Source organism: Amblyraja radiata, chromosome 9, assembly GCF_010909765.2.
Source record: "Amblyraja radiata isolate CabotCenter1 chromosome 9, sAmbRad1.1.pri, whole genome shotgun sequence".
Lineage (NCBI taxonomy): Eukaryota > Metazoa > Chordata > Chondrichthyes > Rajiformes > Rajidae > Amblyraja > Amblyraja radiata.
In genome coordinates this window covers 45,952,893-45,977,264 of record NC_045964.1, presented here as the reverse complement: position 1 = coordinate 45,977,264, position 24,372 = coordinate 45,952,893, and the positions used below count along the sequence as shown (strand labels likewise).

Below are 24,372 nucleotides of genomic sequence, written 5' to 3'. Positions count from 1 at the left end.
ACAAAGGGAAGGGATGTGTTCTCTCCACTGCTCTATGTATCTTTAAAAAAAAGTACATCTTCTCACTTTTCCAATTCTATAGTAAGGTCAATAGCCTGAAATATAAACTCTCTCTCCACAAGTGCTGCCTAACGTGCTGGGTATTTGCATGAATCTTGGAAAATGTCATTAAAGGTTGGTGGGCTTCATATATTGGGACAAGGACAAATACAGGAAGATTATGTTAAATTATTATAAACACTGGTTAGACTTCAAGTTCTGCTGACAAAGGATGTGAAGATCGCAGACAAAGTAGAGAAAAGATTCTGAGGAAGATTTCTGACCCAAAACATCTCCTAATCATTCCCTCCACAGATGCTGCCTGGCCCACTGTGTTCCTCCAGCACTTTGTGGTTTGCTCAAGATTCCAGCGTCTGCGCAGGAAAGATTCACTGGAGTGCAGGCAGCAACTTTAAGTCAAAGGAAAAACTGGGGTTCTTTCTTTGCAAAGTGGTGAGGAACTCACTGCCTGTAAGGACGATGGAAGCAGATGGAGTTGGTATAATTAACAATTTATGTGTATTCTTACCTTGAGATTTTCAGATTCCTTTTTCTCCCCAGCAAACAAGGAATGTTCGTCAAAGTGTGAAGGGAATGACCTGAGGCAGAATACATTATTATGACTCAATAATCTGTTACTGGGCAACAGAGTGTTTTTGTCAGCATGTTAAAAATCACCAGCTTCTCTGAACTTATTGTAAACGTCGTCTTAAACATGCAACATCTATAAGCATATTTAATTTGACATGGTGCAACACTGTGGGATTGTGATAAATATACATATTGAAGACTGAATAAGGTGAATTTATTATAGGGAAAAAGGAAATGACAGATGTTGAACAGGTATTTTGCATCCGTCTTCACAAAGGAGGGCACAAACAATCTTCCTGATGTACTAGTGGCCAGAGGATCTGGTTGATGGAGGAACGGAAGGAAATCCACATTAGGCAGGAAATGTTGTTGGGTTGACTGATGGGACTGAAGGCTGATAAATCCCCATTGTGTGCAGTTAGAACGGAGATGAGGAAACACTTTTTCACACAGAGAGTTGTGAGTCTGTGAAATTCTCTGCCTCGGTGGGCAGTGGAGCCCGGTTCTGTGGATACTTTCAAGAGAGAGCTGGATAGGGCTCTTAAATATAGCAGTCAGGGGATATGGGGAGAAGGCAGGAACGAGGTACTGATTGGGGATGATCAGCCATGATCACATTGAATGGCGGCGCTGGCTCGAAGGGCCAAATGGCCTACTCCTGCACCTATTGTCTATTGTCTATATTATTAACAGGGAATGATCAGTGTTGAAATGAAAGCTACAAAAATAAAATATAGGTAAATTGATTTATTTTTTTACCCAGGCAGATCTGTGCTGAGATCCTTGTACCCATTATGATTATAGATTTAAACACGAACAGAGATTTGATTGTGAATAGACATAAACTGCTGGAGTAACTCAGTGGGACAGGCAGCATCTCTGGAGAGAAGGAATGGGTGACGTTTCAGGTCGAGACCCTTCTTCAGGCTGATGTCAGGGGAGTGGGTGGAGATAGAGATTTGATTGCGCTAAATTAGGGAGGATAGCAAACTGAATGCAAATACAGGAGAGCAATCAGATTGGTGAAATGGGCAAAGGCATGACTGGTCCAATTCAATGTGTAAAAATATAAAGTAGGGAGTAAAACACAAGGTGCTCGAGGAACTCAACGGGTCATGCAGCATCTGTGGAGGGAATGGACAGGCAACGTTTTGGGTTGGGACCCTTCCTTAGACTTGGCGCGTTCCCTCTGCAGATGTTGCCTGACCCGCTGACTTACTTCAACACTTTGCTTTTTGCTCAAGATTCCAGCATCTGCAGTCCTTTAGGAGCAGTGTCCAGAAACCAGCACTCGTGCAAAACAGGTGGAAGGAGAGGAGAAAACATTTTAATGCCATTTACATTTTGCTTCTACCTCAATACTCCATTAGAGAACTCTTTACATGAATTTGCATTTGGAAAATGGTGGTTCAAAAACTCAGATTCATGCAATGTGATTTTGGACAAAGAAATTAATTCATTAATAATGCTTAAAGACTGTAAATAAGCTAAGATAATCATATAAGTGATAAGAGCAATGAAATTGAATTAAAGAACGGCGAAGGCAATTGCTGCGGTTCGTGTTACGGGTGATGTTTTTGGCATAAGGAAACTTTTCATGGGAAAATGACCCATAGCGGAAAGTATCATGATAGGGATTTACCAAGTTTTAAGAGCTCCAAATTCCTAGTAAATCTCTTGGAGTAGAGCCATGGAGTCATACAGCACGGAAACAGACCATTCCACACATGCCGACCAAGATACCCCATCTAAACTAGTGTCATCCTGTATTTGGCCCATAAACCTTTCCTATCCATGTATCTTTCCAAATGTCTTATAAATGTTGTTAATATACCTATCTCAACTACTTTCTCTGGCAGCTTGTCCCACATACCCACCCTCTACAGGAAAAAATTGTCCCTCCGGTTCCTATTAAATCCCTCCCCTCTCATTTTAAACCTAGGCCCTGTAGTTGTTGATTCCCCTACCCTGAGAAAAAGACTCAGTTCATTCACTCTATCTATCCTGGCATGATTTTAATTGGAATTCCAGGTTGATTTGTGGGATATTCCTATCTTGTAAGATAATTAGGCAGATTTTTAACTAAATGTGAGTTAATATGGACCAGCTTTTCCTTGCCACAGTGATAATGAGCTTTTTGCTCCGACAAGCTTAGTGCTGACTATACTAAAGCACTTAACAATTAGCTTCCGTGATATAGTTTCATCAGTGAGATTGCCTGGTGGCTTTTTTTTATTTCAGCTCAGCATCTTTCCATAGCAACATTAAAAATTATAAGATTCTGTTCAAGAGTCAAGGGTCCCAATTGCCTTGAACTGTGAAATCCTACTTGCTGCAGCTTAACAGCCCTATGAACACAATGTGCATAAATAATATCATCAAAATTGCAATAAATAATAACCTCAATATGTGCAAAAACGGTGTGAAGTGCACAATTAATGCGACCAAATATTAGTTGTTTTTGATAAATAATTGCTTACTTGGCCAAGCTGAGAATTTCCAGAAGAATATTTTTATTTCTTGTATCCACCGCTTCATTTCCTGTGTAAAGTTGGAAGGCAGAACGCTCAAAGAAAGGGAGAGCCTTCGCTAATGCCCTCAGCTCCAAGAGGTACAAGAAGTAAAGGTTTTGCAGTCTGCGGGGCCCTTCTCCTGTGGTGATTTGTGCATCAAATCTCTGCTTAAATTCTGTTATGTTGTGTCCCCATTTTCTTTCGTACCAGGTATCTGTAAAAGGAAGGTTTACTGCTCATTAAATTGGACATTTTAAGTTCCACACTTTATCCTCTTGCCTTAACTCCGACAGAAAATATCAGAATTTATTTTAAACAGCGGCACAGTTTTACACTTTCTGCATCTGCATAATTATCACTGATGCCTCCCAAGAGTCATGGAGCTGTGCAGCATGAAAATAGGCCCTTCAGATCAACTTGTCTATGCTGACAAAGTTGGTATACAGGGCTAGTTCCATGTGCCTGCATTTGGACCATTGCCCCCTAAATCCTTCCTGTCCATATATTTGTTCATTTAAACATTGTAAATGTATCCACTTCTGTAGCTTCCCATGGCAGCTCCTTCCAGACACGAGCTACTGTCTGAGAGAAAATGTTGCTCCCGAGGTTGTTCTTCAATCTCCCCCGTCTCATTTTAAGCCTTTTAGAATCCTCTACCCCAGGAAAGAGACTGTGTTGTTCACTTTATCTATGACCCTTAATCTCTTGTACATCTCAATAAGGTCACCCCTCTGCCTCCTGCAATGGAAAAGGAAAAGGTCTCAAATCCTCAAAGTCATCTGGTGAAAGAAGTTTATATATTTCCCCAATGCCGCTGGTTTGATGTTCAATCAAAGGGGAAGCATTTTGGTAAGTTTCTATGCTTGATTAGTGTGTTGCAAAGCCCGTAGAGAAGAGTAGTGTGGTGGTCCGTACCTTGCAACAGATATCGTGCACTGAGATGGATGTTGATGCTGGTGTGGAGCCCTGAAATGGTTCGATAAAATGATCTCTTCTCCAAACACAAATCTGAAATAGAAGGGTTTAGTTTAAGTCCTCGACAAGAATTGTTTTATTGATCGTGGAATCATTAAGAATGTAAGGCACAATTGGGGGTCTTTTGGCTCATCAGGTCTTTGCCAGGTGAAAATGAGTTGGCCAGCTTAGTCACAGCTTCCAGGGCTGGGAACATACCCAGCCACTCCAAACTCCACAACCACGCCATGTTTTAAATGTGATAATGACTTCTACCTCTCTTACCCATGTTGGCAGTAGACTAGTGGGAGAGTCTAGGACCAGAGGCCACAGCCTCAGAATAAAAGGATTTACCTTTAGAAAGGAGATAAGGAATTTTTTTAGTCAGACGGTGTGGAATCCATTGCCACAGAGGATTGTGGAGGCCGTCAATGGATATATTTAAGGTGCAGATTGACAGATTCTTGATTAGTACAGGCGTCAGGGGTAATGGGGAGAAGGTAGGAGAATGGGGTTGAGAGGGAAAGATAGATCAGCCATGATTGAATGGCGGAGTAAACCTGATGGGCCAAATGGCCTAATTCTTCCACTTCTATAACTTATGAACTCACTAATCACTCTTTACCTATATTCTGTGCCTCAGCTAATAAAGAAAAGCATCATGTATTCCTTTGTAACCATCTTATTGACCTCTTCTACTGTCTTTGAGGATCTGTGGGCAAGTATTCCAAGGTTCCTTTGGTCAACCACAAGGCACAATACCCCTCCTCAGGGTGTATTCTCCAGCCTGGCTGCACTTTCTTTCACACCTCTCTAGTTGAAATACCATTCTTTCCAAATGCCCAGATCACATAAAGCTTCATGTGGTCTATAAACTTTCCTTTTTGCTGTCGACCACTTTTCGGCTAATTTTGGTTTTGTTCATTGTCACATGTATAGAGATGCAGTGAAAAGCTTGTTCAGCTTGCTCTCTGGTCAAATCATACTCTACTCGGGGTGGGAGATTGCAAGCTTCACGTGGTCCGCCCTGTTTCGACGAATGCAATCAACCCGGTGTGCACAATCAAATAAGGTCAAATAGAACAAGTTGTCCTACAACTTTAGGCTGTGCACGCCATACACAGGAAGATACTCTACATGAGTACCACGGAACCTCTTCTGGAACAGCACAGAGGGAGTCGCCACGTTGCAAATTCCAAGTCTTTGAAAGGTCTGATCTTGACCCAAGGGAAGATGCAATTTCTTATTTTCTCACTTCCAGGCCCGTTGTTTTGGTGGCACTGGATCAATGAAGTAGGGGTTAGTGTCGGCACCTTCCACCGCCACCCTGTGATTCTACCACAGGCAGCGCTCATCTGCACGCTCACCCAGCTGCTGTAGGGCCTCTAGCGGCCGTCTCCGCCAACACCACCACCCACAATTACGCACTGTCCTTTGCCTCCAGCATTAGGGTTAGAATGCATCATAACTTGGTTTGGCAACATCTCTATCCAAGACCTCAAGGAATTGCAGCGCATTGTGGATATAGCCCAGTCCATTTCACAGATCAGCCTCCCCACCATCGATTACATCTACACTTCACGCTGCCCCGGGAAAACAGCCAACATAATCAAGGACAACTTACACCCCAGTTATTCCCTCCTCTTCTCTCTCATGTTGGGCACAGACATACAAGTTTGAAAGCCTGTACCACCATGTCCCTGCTGTTATCAGACTATTGAACAGACCTCATAAGTTAAGGGTGTAGTTCCGATCTCCCAACCTACCTCTTGTGGACCCTACACTTGTTTCATTTGCACTATCTCCAGCTGTAACAGTATATTCTGCAATATCGTGATACATCTTTGAAGTCAGGAGTCTGAATAAAGGTCCCAACCCAAAATATCATCTGTCCATTTCCCTCCACAGATTCTGCCTGACCCACTGAGATCCTCCAACACTTTGTGTTTTGCTCAATATTCCAGCATCTGCAGTTTATTGTGTCTACACTAAATTCTCCACTCTGTTTACCCTTTTTACCACCTGCTGTACTTGTGTATGGTTTGTTTGTACTATGATTACACACATAATATGATTTGATAGTCTGGAAAATGACGTTTTTCACTGTGAATCGGTACACTTGACAATAATAAAGAATATCTGGTCACCATTTCTGCTAAATCCCTTTTTGGTCCAGTAAAACAAGCCTAGCACGAATATAAAGCCTTTACTTCATTTTATTGTTGCCCTTTTCTGTAACCATGCTAAATATCATTGAGTTACCAAAAGTAAAAGCACACACATCCCATCCCATAACCCCACTTCCACTAAAACAGGCTAGAATCTCACCCTACATGTTGGGCTTGCCTAAGAGTGTTCACCTGATTGTAATTACAAATTATGTGATCATATCATAGTTAAAATATAGGTGACTAAAATCCTCTGTTATTACTATTTCTATGTTCCCATAAAGAGATTTGCAATAACTTGTACATTTTTTAAATACTGAAGTGCAATAAATATGTTAAACATAGAAACATAGAAAATAGGTGCAGGAGGCCATTCGGCCCTTTGAGCCAGCACCGCCATTCATTGTGATCATGGCTGATCACCCACAATCAGTAACCCGTGCCTGCCTTCTCCCTATACCCTTGATTCTGAGAGCCCCAAGAGCTCTATCTAACTCTCTTTTAAATTCATCCAGTGAATTGGCTTCTACTGCCTTCTGTGGCAGAGAATACCACAAATTCACAACTCTCTGGGTGAAAAAGTGTTTCCTCATCTCAGTTGTAAATGGCCTCCCCTTTGTTCTTAGACTGTGGCCCCTGGTTCTGGACGCTCCCAACATTAGGCACATTTTTTCCTGCATCTAGCTTGCCCAGTCCTTTTATAATTTTATATGTTTCCATAAGAATCCCACTCATCCTTCTAAATTCCAGTGAATACAAGCCCAGTCTTTCCAATCTTTCCTCATATGACAGTCCCGCCATCCCGGGGATTAACCTCATGAACCTACGCTGCACTGCCTCAATAGTTAGAAATGTCCTTCCTCAAATTAGGAGACCAAAACTGCATATAATACTCCAATACTCACCAGGGTCCTGTACAACTGCAGAAGGACCTCTTTACTCCTATACTCAAATCCTCTTGTTATGAAGGCCAACATGCCATTAGCTTTCTTCATTGCCTGCTGTACCTGGATGTTTACTTTCAGTGACTGGTGTACAAAGACACCCAGGTCTCGTTGCATTTCCCTTTTTCCTATGCTGACACCATTGAGATAATAATTTGCCTCCTTGTTCTTCCCACCAAAGTGGATAACCTCATTTATTTACATTATACTGCATCTGCCATGCAACTGCCCACTCACTCAACCTGTCCAAGTCACCCTGCAACCTCCTAGCATCCTCTTTGCAGTTCACACTGCCACCCAGCTTTGTGTCATCTACAAATTTGCAAGTGTTACTTTTTATTCCATCATCTAAATCTTTAGTATATATTGTAAATAGTTGCGGCCCCAGCACCGAGTCTTGTGGCACTCCACTTGCCACTGCCTGCCATTCTGAAAGGGACCCGTTTTTATCCTACTCTTTGTTTCCTGTCTGTCAACCAATTCTCTATCCATGTCAATACCTACCCCCAATACCATGTGCTCTAATTTTGCCCACTAATCTCCTGTGTGGGACCTTATCAAAGGCTTTCTGAAAGTCCAGATACACCACATCCACTGGCTCTCCGTCATCCATTTTACTTGTCACATCCTCAAAAAATTCCAGAAGATTAGTCATGCATGATTTCCCTTTCATAAATCCATGCTGACTTGGACCAATCCTTTTACTGCTATCCAAATGCACCGTTATTACTTCTTTAATAATTGACTCCAGCATCTTATCCACCACCAATGTCAGGCTAACCGGTCTTTAATTCCTTGTTTTCTCTCTCGTTCCTTTCTTGAAAAGTGGGATAACATTAGCTACCCTCCAATCCACAGGAACTGATCCTGAATCTATAGAACATTGGAAAATGATCACCAATGTGTCCACGATTGTAGTTTCATTCACAGAATGATTGTAGTTTCATTCACAGAAGTTTGCACGAGTGCCAAATTTAAATAGGTGCTGTTCTAACTGATAATGCAACCTGTAAAATAATTGGTTCACAAACCTGGCACACTGAAAAGATAAAGAAGATGCCTTTACCTTGCAACCAACTTTGGAAAGTTCCACCTATTTGGGGAAAGGAGGAAGAAAAATATATTTAATTAAAATTATACACATTTTGCTTTTTTTATATGAACAAAAGCAAAGTCACTGAACCTTTTGAATGCTTAAAAGCCCATGCCTTGCATAAGGGCTCAATCCAGATTATTACGGAAGCAATAAACTTCCCTTCTCTCATGTCTACATCCTACTTTCTCCACATAAAATTTCACTGCAAAATTCACTCCTAAAGCTACAGTTAGGAAATGGCTATGGCATAAAGTTCACCAGCAATAGCACTTGAGCCGACTTTTAAACTGTATTGCTAATCTAGTGAAATAATATTAAAAGTCGCTATTCTGGCGTGGGTTGCAATAGGACAAAGAAACTGTGACCTGCAGATATTGTGCACGTTCATGGAACTATTGTGATGCAATGTCTCATGGAACTACTGCTTCTACTAGGAGAGTGTCTGTTGAGTTAAGGGCCTGTCCCACCTGGGCGTCATTTGCGTATCATTTACGCGACAGGCCGGCAGTGGCTGTCGCGCAAAAATCGTCTAGCAGTATGACAGTCGCACGCCAAGTAGCGTCAGTCTCCATGGCAAGGATTTCCCCAGTGAAACATTTTCAAAACTCGGCGCGCTTTATGCCCGGGTAATCACGTGGTGCGGCGCTCAAATGACGCGCAAATGGCGCGCCGATGACTTACGGGCAACGCATGGTTACGGACGTTGACGCACAGTGATGCACAATTAATTAGCATAGGCAATGTTCATGCGTCACCGTGCGTAACCATGCGTCACCACGCCCTACACGTACGCCATCAGTACGTCAGCGTGCGCAAGGGATACGTCACACAGGTGGCGCGCGAGGATTTTGAACATTCCAAAATCCTGGGGTGATAGGGAAGTGCCTTGCGTTACCACGTGTCACTGCCACCATGCCTCGCCAAGCGCCACGCGCGCGTCATGACGCGCCAACCAATTTTTAGGATGTCACGTAAATGACGTGCAAATGACACCTAAGTGGGACAGGCCTTTTAGTTCAATGATGTTAATACAACAAAACCTTCAATATTATTACTTTAGGAGAAAACAGACATCATTTTCTTTCCACTGTGATAATGGATTTGCTGACATTGCTATTAAATCCGCCACCACATTCACAATCTTCCTCCATCACACAAGGAAAATCGAAGTACCAGCTGCTTAGCTCCATGCTTTTTGCTGCTAATGCAAGTTATAATAAAGCATTTCCAGAGATAACCCAATTTAGGAAGTACATTAGGAGAGCTTCTTTTGTTTATATGGGGGAAAATCTGTGTAGCAAAGACAGTTAACTATTTAAATAACGTGAGATAATTCACATATTTCAATTTATTTGATGTCCAAGGTCAGTCTAGGCTAGACAAATGCGAAAAGATCAGTAAACTGCACATTATTGCAGTACAGCAAATGGATACCCGCCAACAAGGTTTATTTATGTGGAATTTTACCCCACACATGATCAGTGAAGTAGACCATGTACTCTTCCACACTGGTGCTTTTGTCTTTGTTGAATAAAAATTATATATTTCATGGCTCTCACAACGTTTTTCCTCTGTTTCCAGCCGGGCAACCTAGGCAGCTTTTTAGGTTGCCAAATTACAGTTTAGGTGGTCATTTAAGACGGCTTGCATGACGCGTGCGATAATATGCTCGGAGGAAGTGCGTAGTTACCAGTCAGAATTATGCTCAATGAAGCATTCACATATTATTTCTGCTTCAAATAAAGTCACAAACTAAACATGTTCAGCAATCAAGACATGATATATAACACAATGACATGCAGCAAAATTATAATACAGTATCTCAACTATTTTTACATGTTGCAATGAATGCAATTTCTATTATTTATTTCCACTTCCAAACAAAAATGTGGTTGGAATATTCAGCATATGATCAACCTCGGTGAAACCACCCAGTTCGCAATAACCAACCTGATCTCCCGGTGGCTCAGCACTTCAACTCCCCATCCCATTCCGAATCCGACCTTTCTGTCCTGGGCCTCCTCCATGGCCAGAGTGAAGCCCACCGCAAATTGGAGGAACAGCACCTCATATTTCGCTTGGGTAGTTTACACCCCAGCGGTATGAACATTGGCTTCTCCAATTTCAGGTAGTCCTTGCTTTCTCCCTCCTTCCCCTCCCATTCCCAGCTCTCCCACAGCCTACTGTCTCCGCCTCTTCCTTTCTTTTTGTTCTGACCTGTTGAGTTACTCCAGCTTTTTGTGTCTATCTTAGGTTTAAACCAGCATCTGCAGTTCCTTCCTACACACACGATACTATACGATAGAACTTTATTAGTAAGGATTTCATTGTTCTAACTTGGATGTGAGAGAATAAAACACTCTTGACTCTTGACTTACGTCGCTAATGTGTGGGATAGAACTAGTGTATGGGTGATCGGTGGTCGGCGTGGACTCGGTGGGCCGAAGGGCCTGTTTGCACGCTGTATCTTTAAATTAAACTAAAAACACTAAAACTATAGGGGTCTATACCCGAAACGTCACCCAATTTCTTCTATCCAGAGATGCTGGCTGCTCCATGGAGTTCCCCCGCACAATTAAAGCATGGAATAGTCTTCACCCTACCATAGTTACCCAACCAGACGCAACTAAATTTAAGGTAGCTCTTTTTTCCCAAGAACCCTTTTTTGCTTAAGTTCAAGTCAAGAGTCAAGAGAGTTTTATTGTCATGTGTCCCAGATAGGGCAATGAAATTCTTGCTTGCTGCACACAACAGAATATGTAAACATAGTACAGAACAGGAGATAAAGGTTCAGGGTGTCTATAATACATTTTTTATTTATTTATTTATTTATTTTATATACCATAGACCATATATATACAGAATAAATAAACAGATAAAGTGCAATAGGCTGTTACTGTTCAGAGTTTGGAGTTTGGTGGTGGACCCTCCACCACCTCCAGTTTAAATTCCATTTGGAATATTTTTGGAAGACCAGGAAACCAAGAAGCAAGAGATACTCCAGGGAGTGATTCTGCGTTGGGTTTCAGCGGTCGTGCTTGTGCATGCCGGACAACTTTGCCGGCGGATGAGGAGCGGCCGGAGACCCAGCGGCCCGGACACGGATGGCGGGCGGAGACGGAGAGAGATAGAGAGGGGGGCCCGCTCAAAGTTGAACGATAGGTGTCCCGGGTACTTGCCAAGCCGGGCAAAATGACACAGCTTTTAGGTTGCCCGGCGGGACTTTAGGTGGCCATTGGCACCCAGGCAACCGTTAATTTCGACCCCTGTATTTAAATATAAATACAAAGGAAAGCAAAAAAAATCATATATAAGAACAGTATTTCCCTAAAATAAAAAACATGTATTTCATTATGTGTTATACGTTGCATTTTTTAAAATGCATTGTTGCAATGTTCAAAGCCAGCATTGCAAAAGCCATCCAGAACTGCACCGCTATGCCAGTAATATCCAAGACCAAGCAAAATGAATTACCTTCATCACCTGCAAAAGAAGAATGTACAAATTAAAAAGAATATTAAATCTCTTGTTAATTACACTGCCTAAATAAATGCAATCTGATTTTCAAATACCAAGCACGTAGTATTCACCCTCATCGCTACATTTGTTCTACATTTGTATGCAGAATAATAGATACTGATATAAAACATAGCACATAGAACAGTACAGCGCTTGAACAAGCCCTTTGGCCCACAATGTTCATGCTGAACATGATTCCAAGTTAAACTAATATTCTCTGCCTACATCCCTCCATTCCTTGCATATCTATGTACCTAAAAGCCTCTTAAATGCCACCATACCCCTGGCAGCACGTTCCAGGCACTCACCATTCTCTGTGTAAAAAAAACTTGCCCCAAGCATCTCCTTTAAACTTTGCCCGTCTCAATTTAAAACTATGCAAGTAATAAAATAATTATAAGGCAACTATCCGGTGAATGGTACAAATTAACAGCTTTGTAGGAACTCATACCGCTCTCTGCTCCTCTAGATAATGAAAATGCATGAATCATTTAAAGATAAATCATATAGCCACTTAAAATATTCCAACCTGGAAATTGGATTATGGAAAATCTATTTGTGCTTGCTCCTGTGCATTAAAAAAAAGTGCATACTGTGCAATTGCTGCCTATTTTGCATTATTTCTGCTGAACTTGACCATTGTGAGATTCACTCTAATGTTGTCATCATTTCAGGCTTATATTTCGTACATGCAGTGACATCAGGCACGTGCCGTCAGGGTAGGCACTGAATTATGAAATGGCAATTATTAAATATATATAGTAAACGCATGGGAGAATTATGCCTATCTAAGAGATCGATCTCTTAGGTAGGCATAATTATCCGTGCCTTTCAACCACAGCACTTGCAACACGCGAAGGTCTGTGCAGCCCACGTGCCATCAGCGCTGCTTCAAGTCGTCAATTTCAAGCGGGGCTGAAGGCAGCAGAAATTCTGCCTTTGCTGTACTGCGCATGCACAGCAGCTTACTGCGCATGCGCAGCGCGAGTTTCTTGGCGGGTTTTTCAAATATGGATTGTCATTATTTTAAGAGTATCTTAGGAAACAAAGAGTGAAGAATGGAGTTCATGTACCAATAACGTGGTAAGTACATTTCTTGGTGCTTTATGTTTTTAAATACTGTATTTCCCGGGGTGGGTGGGGAGAGCTCCTTTCACAGTGTTTGGGGAGTCTGGCCCGGGGTAAAGTTGCGGGGAGGGCAGGAGCGTTGTGAAGGAGGGGATCGGGGCCAGTAACCCACTTGCGACGCTCCGGACACGGAGCCACCGCATTGTGGTCGGGGAGTGAATTAGCTCGGGTGGCTGCGAGTGGCCGCTGGGACCAGACAAGCCCTTCTGCCAGCCCCCGCTCACCTCTGGCAGTGCTCTCCGTCTGAAAATCTCTCTCCTGCCGCTCTCCGGCTTCGTTCATATCAGCCGCTTCCCGCAAATCCTTAAATTCCGACAGCGCACTCAAGGGACCAATTGAGGTTACTCGGCTGTCGGGATTTAAGGACTTGTGGGAAGCGGCTGATATGAGCGAAGGGGTTGTCTGATCCCAGCGGCCACTCGCAACCACCCGAGCTAATTCACTCCCCGGCCACAATGTGGTGGCTCCGTGCTGGGAGCGTCGCAAGTGAGTTACATATGAGCGAAGCCAGCGAGCGGCAGGTGAGAGGTGTTCAGACGGAGAGCACTGCCAGAGGTGAGCGGGCCGGCAGAAGGCGCTGAAGTGGCAGCCGGTTCTGCTGTCGGGTCCCGGCGTGCCCGGAGCGCTGCGGCAGCAGTGAGTGAGTCTGACATGATCTCCGACCTTCTCCTTCTCTAAACTCCTGCCCTCCCCGCATCTTTAACCTCTGGCACAGACTCTCCACACGCTGAGAAAGGAACTCTCCCTCCAATTGGACCTTTGAATTAGTATTGTCATTCAATAAGATGACAACCAATTCAAGTCCTGGTGTGCTCCCATTTTTCCCACCATCTCTCCACCTGCCTTCATCCTCCGTCCCCCACCCATTCAGTAATTAAAAAATGAAGGCGATTTAGAAGCCTTGGGAAAATTGAATTGTTACATTTTTATTTTTTACGGAGAGAACAATCTGCGCATGCGCGGTTTAAGATTTTTTTTTAAAAGCCGGCTGACTGCCTACCTTGAGTAATTACTCACGGCACGTGCCTGAGTGACATCGTCAATTGTAGAAATTGGACTAAAACACGATGTATAACCTAGACTATTATCATCAAGATCAACAAGTTGAAAAGTAGTGACTCATTGAAACATAGAAAATAGGTGCAGGAGGAGGCCATTTGGCCCTTCGAGTCAGCACCACCATTTATTGTGATTATGGCTGATCATTCACAATCAGTAACCCATGCCTGCCTTCTCCCCATATCCCTTGATTCCACTAGACCCTAGAGCTCTATCTAACTCTATTGGCCTCTACTGACTTCTGTGGCAGAATTCCATAAATTCACAATTCTCTGGGTGAAAACGTTTTTCTCATCTCAGTTTTAAATGGACTCCCCTTTATTCTTAAGTTGAGGCCCCTGGTTCTGGACGCCCCCAACATTGGGAACATTTTCCTGCATTTTCCTGCATTATACAACCTGTCCAGTCCTTTTATAATTGTATACGTTTCTTATAAATCCCCTCTCATCCTTCTAAATTCCAGTGAATACAAGCCCTGTCTTTCCAATCTTTCCTCATATGACAGTCCCGCCATCCCGGGGATAAACTTCGTGAACCTACGCTGCACTGCCTCAATAACAAGGATGTCCTTCCTCAAATTAGGAGACCTAAACTGCACACAATACTCCAGGTGTGGTCTCACCAGGGCCCTATACAACTGCAGAAGGACCTCTTTACTCCTTTACTCAAATCTTCTTGTTATGAAGGCCAACATGCCATTAGCTTTCTTCACTGCCTGTTGTACCTGCATGTTTACTTTTAGTGAATGGTGTACAAGGACACCCAGGTCTCATTGCACTTCCCTTTTTCCTAATCTGACAGCATTGAGATAATAATCTGCCTCCTTGTTCTTGCTGCCAAAGTGGATAACCTCACATTTATCTACATTATACTGCAAGTGCCATGCATCTATCCCCTCACTCAACCTGTCCAAGTCATCCTGCAACCTCCTAGCAACCTCTTCGCAGTTCACACTGCCACCCAGCTTTGTGTCATCTGCAAATTTGCTGGTGTTACTTTTTATTCCATCATCTATTCCATCATCTAAATCATTAATATATATTGTAAATAGTTGCGGTCCCAGCACCGAGTCTTGCGGCACTCCACTCGCCACTGCCCGTCATTCTGACAGGGACCCGTTTATTCCTACTTTTTGTTTCCTGTCTGCCAACCAGTTCTCTATTCAGGTCAATACCCTACCCCCAATACCATGTGCTCTAATTTTGCCCACTAATCTCCTGTGTGGGACCTTATCAAACGCTTTCTGAAAGTCCAGATACGCTACAAACACTGGCACCCCTTCATCCATTTTACTTGTCACATCCTCAAAAAATCCAGAAGATTAGTCAAGCAGGAATTCCCTTTCATAAATCCATGCTGACTTGGACCAATCCTTTTACTGCTATCCAAATGTGCCATTATTACTTCTTTAATAATTGACTCCAGCATCTTTCCCCCCACCGTTGTCAGGCTAACTGGTTTATAATTCCCTGTTTTCTTTCTCGCTCCTTTCTTGAAAAGTGGGATAACATGAGCTACCCTCCAATCCACAGGAACTGATCCTGAATCTATAGAACTTGTGCGATTAAAAGAATCTCTCCAGGATTTTGTTATTGTACGTTGAAAATCATCCCGTATAATTTTCTGAAGGAGGGTCCTGATCCAAAACGTCACCTATCCATGTTCTCCTGAGGTGCTGCCTACCCACTGAGCTACTCCAGCACTTTGTATCTTCTTTGTTAACCGGCATCTGGAAGTCCTTGTTTCTACATTTCCCTATAATTTTTATTTCTGTATAGGTTCATTGTGGGCAAGCCACAGTCAAGAACGAAGTTTCTGTGAACAGGTAGCCATGATTGTCAGATCCCTCTGTGCAAGTCTGAACCTACTGTGATTGTGGGTTTTAGAGGCTGTTTGTAGCCATGGGACAGTAACAACTCATTCCATTTGCTGCATGTGGTGTTAATTCCATCCCACCCTTGTATGATCTTATTCCATGGCAACCCACGCAACCTTCTTCCCAAAATCCATAAACACAACTTCCCTGGCAGACCCATTGTTTCTGCCTGCTCCTGTCCCACGGAAATGATTTCCACGTACCTTGAAATGATTTCCCTATGTCCAAGATACCTCACATGCCTTTAGTCTCTTCAATGACCTCCGCTTTCCAAGCCTCCACTCCTTCATCTTTACTATGGGCGTTCAGTCACTCTACGCCTCCATCCCCCACCAGGAAGGCCTTAAAGCCCTCCGTTTCCAAGCCCAGCTGGAGGCTGCAGCGAATCGTCCAATCAGCAGAGAAGGTTATTGGCTGCAACCTTCCCTCCATTGATGAACTGTACACTGCAAGGGCCAGGAAGCGAGCAGGCAAGATTATCTCTGACCCCTCTCACCCTGGCCACAAACTCTTTGAATCACTTCTCTCTGGAAGGCGACTCCGGATTGTCAAAGCTGTCACAGCCAGACATAAAAACAGTTTTTATCCACGAGTAGTTGCTCTACTCAACAGCCAAAAAGCTGTAGCCTCCCTTTGATTTGGTATTTTGTTGGTTCACATGCTTGATCAATGGTGTTTTATCATTAATGTTTTATTATTATTAATGTTTAGTGTTTTCTGAGTTATTCGTAACTGTCAATGTGTGTCATGTTGTTACTTGTGGGCGGAGCACCAAGGCAAATTCCTTGTATGTGAATACTTGGCTAATAAACTTACTTACTTCTTCCTCGACCGCAGAACCATCCAATTTCCCTCTACTAACACTCTACTCCACCTAGCGTAGCTGGTCCTCACCCTCAACAACTTCTCCTTTAACTCCTCCCACTTCCTCCAAGTCCAAGGCGTAGCTATGGGCACCTGCATGGGATCAGCTATGCCTGCCTCTTTGTAGGGTACGTTGAACAATTCCTGTTCCAGGCGTACACTGGCCCTATCCCCGAACTCTATCTCCGTTACATTGATGATTGAACGGGTGCTACCTCCTGCACCCATGCAGAACTGATGGATTTCATCAACTTCACCACCAATTTTCATCCTGCACTCAAATTTACTTGGACATCTCCGACATCTTCCTCCCCTTTCTTGATCTCACAGCCTCCATCACTAGAAATAGGCTATTGACTGACGTCTATTACAAATCCACTGACTCCCACAACTATCTCGACTACACTTCTTCCCACCCTGCTTCCTGCAAAGACTCTATCCCCCTACTCCTCATTCCCCTGTCTACGCCGCATCTGCACCCAAGATGAGGTGTTCCATACCAGGACATCCGAGATATCCTCATTCTTTAGTGAACGGGGGTTCCCCTCTCCCATCATAGATGAGGCCCTCACTCGTGTCTCCTCGGTACCCCACAGCTCTGCCCTTGCTCCTCCTCCCCCTAGTTGCAACAGAGACAGAGTCCCCCTAGTCCTTACCCTCCACCCCATCAGCCGTCCCGTACAACACATAATCCTCCGAAATTTCCGCCACCTCCAATGGGATCCCACTACTAACCACATTTTTCCATTTCCACCCCTTTCTGCCTTCCGCAGAGACCATTCCCTCCACAACTCCCTGGTTAACTCATCCCTTCCCACCTGAACTACCCCCTCCCCAGGTACCTTCTCCTGCAACCATAGAAGATGCAACACCTGTCGCAATTCCTCCTCCCTCGACTTTGTCCAGGGACCCCGACAGTCATTTCAGGTTAGGCAGAGGTTCACTTGCACCTCATCTACTTTATCCGTTGTTCAAGATGTGGACTCTTATACATCAGCGAGATCAAATGTAGACTGGGCAATCGTTCCGCAGAATACTTTCGCTCAGCCCGCCTGAACCTGCCTGATCCCCCGGTTGCTGGACACTTTAATTCTCCTTCCCATTCCTACACAGACCTTTCTGTCCTAGGTCTCCTCCATTGTCAGAGTGAGGCTAAACGCAAATTGGAGGAACAGCATCTCATATTTCGCTTGGGCAGCTTACAGCCCAGTGGTATGAACATTGATCTTTCTCACTTCAGGTAGCCCCAGCATTACCTCTCTCTCTATCCCTCTCCCACCCAAGTCACACTAGCTTCTCATTTTCACCCTGCAAACAGCTAACAACAGCCTATTTCCTTTATCATCATTACTTTTTTCATATCTTTTATTCATTGTACTTTATCTGTCCACATCATCGTCTATATCTCACATTTTGCTTATCCCTAGCCAGTCTGAGAAAGGGTTTCGACCCGAAATGTCACCCATTCCTCCTCTCCAGAGATGCTGCCTGTCCCGCTGAGTTGCTCCAGCATTTTATGTCTATCTACTATCTGTTCAACAGGGCAACATTATCTTATGAAAAGTAGACTCTTTCAACATCTCTGAAAGAGACTATGTCGTAATAATGCTTATGATTTAATATATCATAAAAAAAACATGAAATCCAATATCTAGACTTTGATGGGCCAATTATTTTGTCTTGTAACCTTTGTCTTCTGTCCTCAGAATTTCAATTCACATAGACACAGACATGGACACAAACACAGATACGGACACAGACACACATACACACACAGTGGCGAGTGCCTGGAACATACTGCTGGGGTAGTGGTTGAAGCAGATACAAATGCGGCCTTTTAAAGATATTTGAATATGGATGTGCAAGGAATGGAGGGATATGGATTATGTGCAGGCAGATAAGAGTTGGTCTTGTCATCATATTCGGCACCGATATTGTGGGCCAAAGGGCCTGTTCTTGTGCTGTACTGCTTTGTGTTCATTGTTATATTTTTGCTCAATATATGTGATTTTTTATAATGTTCTTAGATTCCCAAATCCAATTTTCCTTCTTATAATGAAAAAAATTCCTGAAATTAGCAACAGTCAAAATTACAATCCCTCATTCTTTGTGGATATTTATGTTACATTTCGATGATATTTCCACCTCATCATAGAACTGTACAGCATGAAACCAGGCCCTTCAGCCCACCTTGTCCATTCGGCCCAAGTGGGCATCCTGCCCTACTCCCATGTGCCTGCATTTGATTCAGAGATCAATAAGCACTTCCTATCCATTCATCTGTCCAAATGACGCACCATTTTCCTTAGCTGTTCTTGTATTATAGCTTTATACTGCTCCATGAAAACTCATGCAAAAATGTGACCACTTCTCTTCTCATAGTTTAGTGCAAAAATAAATGAATGTGGGTCATACAGTCGTTTTAATCACTTTGGTTAAACTCTTCATTCTGTAACCTTTGATATCCTTACCAATAATAATCTATCAATCTTGTTTTAAATTTCATTTGACTCAGCATCTTCAGCATATTGAAGGAGAATCTGAACCTCACCCATTCTAGATTATATCCAAACTGCACAAACTATAATTTTAAGATTATCCCCTCTTGTTCCAAATTCCCTGATGGAGGAAATATTTCAGTCTATCCATTCCAGAATATGCGGCTTTTCTTCAAAATTCTGTCCAAGGCCAAAATAGCAAAACACAAAGTGCTGGATGAACTCAGTGGGTCAGGCATCATCCGTGGAGGAAACATCAGAACACTCCTCCTAACTCTTACAACATTTCAGACTTGAGAAAGGTCCTGACCCAAAATGTTGTCTGTCCATTTTCCTCCACAGAAACTGACTGACCCACTGAGTTCCTCCAACACTTTCTTTATTGCTCAAAAGTACAGGCATCTGTAGTTTCTTGTGTCTCTGTCGAGCCAACATAGCTTTCCTGAACATTGATGCTCAACCTTCAAACCAGTATTCAAAGTAGGTAATCGCTTCCTCACTTCTGGCCTTCAACGTACTTGAGGTAAGTATTGCCTATTCATTGCACAAGTTTTTAATGGACCTGTCACTGTGGAAACCCAAATCCCTTTTGTGCCTTCCCTCCTACATTATGAATATCTTCTGATCTGTCTTTTTTGGATCTAACTTTACACTACTCATGATTGGATTATTATTTTGTACTTGTATTTCTTGTTTTATTTAATGTATGTTTAATTTAATTGGATATGTTTTGGATTGATCATAATTCTGTATGTTTCCCCTCTGATCTCTCACTAAACATTCCAATGCAACCTTTGTAGAAATCACACAAGATATTTCCTATGAAGTTCTACTATAGTTGTCGAAAACAATTATTCTAAATATAATAATGTAATTCACATTTAACTCACCACTGCCAGGAAACAGTGGGTTGAGTGGTCGTCTAACAGAGTTTGGCCTGTGACGAAAGGAGAAATAAATAATTGCACAGAATTCTGCAATTTAGCGATTTGGATAAACTTTATACCAGGGTCAGGACCATTACTGGTGCATTACTTACTTAAAACAGTTTTCGTCATAGATACTATTCCAGATTTTCCATGCTTCCCTGCCTTTATAACCGGTATAACGTTCAGGGTTGAGAAGCAGGTCTACGTACTCAGCATCTGGAGATTGTTCATCTGAGGGACAAGGTTGCATTTCACTCAAAGATTGGTTTTACTTTCATTATAGAACAATTCCTCTAAGCTGATTGATAGAGCAAATTCATTCAAGAGAGTTTAATTATCATTTGTACTGGCAACAGAACAAAAATATTTCTACTTGCTACCGCTTTCCAGTTCCATTAATGCAATAACACATATAAATATACCATAATCAATAATGCAACACGTTAATAATCAGTAATACTAGGTAACCATAATAGTGCAAAACTATAGTCAGTAGTGCAACCAAAGACGTAATCCTTAGTAGATTGTAGTTTCTGAGGTTAATGGTCGGTGTTCACGAGCCTGACGGTTACTGGAAAGAAGCTGCTCTTGAACCTGGATGTCACAATTTTCAGGCACCTTCTTCCCGATGGAAGTAGTGAGATGAGAACGTGGTCATTTAATTGGAAAGGCAGGACAGTTTGACTGTACATGCCTTGAAGATATCCTATCTGAATAGCATCAATAAAAGAAGGAACTTCTTCCAGGATGAGAACAACCCAAATCATTAATACTGTCTCAGGCAAATGTTCTCAATCCTCTCCAGCATGTGCTGGGGGAGAGTCTCTACAAAACCTCTGGGCTTTGCCAAGTCCTATGATGCCTCCATTGCAGTAAGATGCAAACACAGAAGACATTCAGGAGCCTATAGTGTCATCAATTTCCCATCATTGCTAGGGTACATCCAGCAGAACACTTGCTTTTTATTGTCACTTTCACTTCAACTACTTCAATAATCTTATGCACTCCTTACCCACCAGTGTCCACCGAGTCCACGCTGACCATCAAGCACCCGTTTACACTAGGTCTACATTACCCCCACTAGCTCATCCACTCTCTACACTGTAGCGGAAATTTACAATGACCAACCTCTTACACACAATTAATCTTTTCATTGTTTTGCAAACATCTAAATAAGTGATTGGGTGTCTAAGTGTCCATCATGGAAGGTTTTTTGTTCTAGATAATTGCACTAGAAACCCTGGTATGCATATTAAATGAATTGTACACATTTCAGGTGTAGCTATAGCACACCAATAGCTGCAATAGACTCTCCTGTGTAAATACAGAATCAGTATCAACGCATATTCTAAAAATGAATATTGAAGTCTCACCATCAATTTCACAGAAGTTGTCTGTAGAATCATCATGTCTGTTCCAGTCAAGCACGGCTTGCTTTGTTTCCTCACTGAAAAGTTAAGATTGGAAAAATGTTGTTGATGGCGTGGCGTGGCGTGGTGTGGATTACTAGAAATCAGTTAGATGATGGAAATGGATTGATTGATTGAAAGATAGAGCAATGGAAACAGGCCCTTTGGCCCACTGAGTCCACGACGACCATCAATCATCCATTCATACTAGTTCTACATTACCCCACTTTCTCATCCACTCCTAACACACTAGGGGCAATTTACAATGACCAATTGACCTACAAACCAGCACATCGTTGCAATGTGGGAGGAAACTGGAGCACCCGAGGAAACCCAAGCGGTCACAAGGAGAACGTGCAAGCTGCACAAGGGCAGACCAGAGGTCAGGATCGAACCAAGGTCTCTTGTGTTGTGAGGCAGCAGCTCTACCAGAGGTGCCACTGTACTGCCCAGTAATAGTCCTAAACTTTCTGTCATGTTGGCATGGATAGTGGTGATTGTCAAATGATCTGGCCATTGGCAGCATGAGACCCAAAGGGTTTCGACCGGCAGTCCTATCTGCGGCATTGATCCTTTCAGTATCCGGCCTGGATCCAGGCAGGATTGCCAGCCAAGAGACAGAAGTGGCATTTCATCCAAAAGGGGTTGTTACCAAGAACGCAAAATCTTTTGCATGACACTAAGGTAATTGGTTATGAAGGTGGATAGGGAGCCATTATGATTGAGGAGGAAGAGGGAAGCCTGAGCAAGAGAGCCCAAGATTTCCTAACTGGGTCTTGACGAGTGAGGATTTGAGTTCTTTCTGGCAGTTGTCCTGCTGACCCTCCGCTAAACACACGATCAAACCCAAACCCCATATGGAGCAGGATTGCGGGAGGTATATGTATGAACATGGATAGTACTATGGCACAGCTGGTAGAGCTGCTGGCTCACAGCACCAGAGACCCGGGTTCAATTCTGACCTATGGGGCTATCTGTGTGAAGTTTGCACGCTCTCCCGGTGACTGCATGGGTTTCCTCTGGATGTTTGATGTTCTGGTTTCCTCCCACACCCCGAAAGACATGCAAGCTTGTAGGTTAAATGGCCTCAGCATCGCCCCTGGTGTTTACTGAGCAGATGCAAGAGTAGGATAACAATACTAGTAGGAATGGGTGATCGATGGCCGGCATGGACTTAGTGGGCTGAACGGCCTGTTTCCATGCTATATCTTTCACCCAACCAATTTACAGGGCCAATGATGCAAAACACACTGATAAATAAACCATAATCATTCATGTAGTAAATTGAGGGTCACTAACAGTAGGCAACCAAAATCAGATTGGAATTTACGGACAACAAGTCATTTGTGATATTCAAATTACCTCAAAGATTTGTTAACAGCACCAAGCTTCTCTGCCGTTTCACATTCACGCTCATGGGGAGAAATGGTATTTGCATCCTTGGTATACTGGAAGGTAACAGAATTGCAGTCAATGTTGCATCATGGTATTTTAGAAGGATATGGACAGACGAGGGCAAATGGGACCAGCGTAGATGCTTGCATCTCCCAGATATATCTCTCAGGTAGTTCAAAGCATTATTTAATCAGGAAATGGGGCATTGAACACCAAGGGGTAGCTGGAGTAAATCAGCGGGTCAGGCAGCATCTGTGGGGAACATGGATAGGCAATGTTTTGGGTAAGAACCCTTCTTCAGGTGGAAACATCGCCTATCCATACTGGGGCTGAAGAAGAGTTCAAACCTGAAACATCACCTATCCATATCCTCCAGAGATGTTGCCTGACCAGCTGAGTTACTCCGTGACTTGGTGTTTTGTGAAAGATGCCAGCATCTGCAGTTCCTAGTGGTCTACAGGAAATGGGTCAAGCTGATACTTAGTTTGATGAGAGAAACTATGTGTAGTTCTGCTCGGCCGATTACAGGAATAATGTGGAGGCTTTGGAGATGGTACAGGGAGGTTTACCCGAATGATCACTGGATTAGGGGGCATTAGCTACAGGGAGAGGTTGGATTTCAATTGTTGAAGGGAGGTCTGATAGAAGTATATAAAATGACGAGAGGCATAGAGGAGATGGACAGTCAGAACACTTTTCCCTAGATGTAAATGTCAGAACTGGAGGGCATAGCTTTAAAGTTGTAGGAAGGAACTGCAGATGTTGGTTTAAACCGAAGATAGACACAAAATGCTGGAGTAACTCAGCAGGACAGGCAGCATCTCTGGATAGAAGGAATGGGTGACGTTTTGGGTCCAGACCCTTCTTCAGGCTGAATCAGGGGCGAGGGAGGTACAGAGCTAAGGAAATGTCAGGTGTGAAAATGAGTTAAAGGGGATAGAGATCAAGGAAAATGTAGAATAGATCATTGTTAGGAGAAGGTAACAACAAAGCAAACAGAGATAAAATGTAAACAAGGACTGTCACACTAGTCAGAGAACTGGGAAGGGGGGAGGGATGGAGAGAGAAGGAAGGCAATATTCATACTGGTGGGGTGTAAACTGCCCAAGCGAAATGTGGGATGTTGTTCGTCCAATTTGCACTGGGCCTCACTCTGACAATAGAGGAGGCCCAGGACAGAAAGGTCAGTGTGGGAATGGGAGGGGGAATTAAAGTGTTTCCGATCAGGTAGGTTTAGGCCGACGGAGCCGAGGTGTTGAGCAAAACGATTGCCGAGCCTGCGCTTGGTCTCACCGATATATAGGAGTCCACAACTGGAACAGGCAGAGGTTCACTTGTACCACCTCACAGTACGTAATCCTCCGGCATTTTTGCCACCTCCAACGGGGTT

At 43.2% G+C, this 24,372-nt stretch overlaps 1 protein-coding gene across 1 annotated transcript in view; it reads right to left on the bottom strand.

Annotated features, from left to right (window-relative positions):
- The window catches only part of ero1a (endoplasmic reticulum oxidoreductase 1 alpha), a 40,936-nt gene that overhangs the window by 5,273 nt on the left and 11,291 nt on the right, over positions 1-24,372 (bottom strand). The window contains exons 5-13 of the mRNA XM_033027281.1: positions 22,950-23,035; positions 21,552-21,625; positions 20,289-20,409; positions 20,140-20,186; positions 11,780-11,788; positions 8,276-8,302; positions 4,059-4,151; positions 3,111-3,357; positions 569-638 (exon numbers count right to left, since the gene is read on the bottom strand). Coding sequence (XP_032883172.1) covers positions 569-638; positions 3,111-3,357; positions 4,059-4,151; positions 8,276-8,302; positions 11,780-11,788; positions 20,140-20,186; positions 20,289-20,409; positions 21,552-21,625; positions 22,950-23,035 — 774 coding nt within the window. The remainder of the gene's footprint in view (positions 1-568; positions 639-3,110; positions 3,358-4,058; positions 4,152-8,275; positions 8,303-11,779; positions 11,789-20,139; positions 20,187-20,288; positions 20,410-21,551; positions 21,626-22,949; positions 23,036-24,372) is intronic.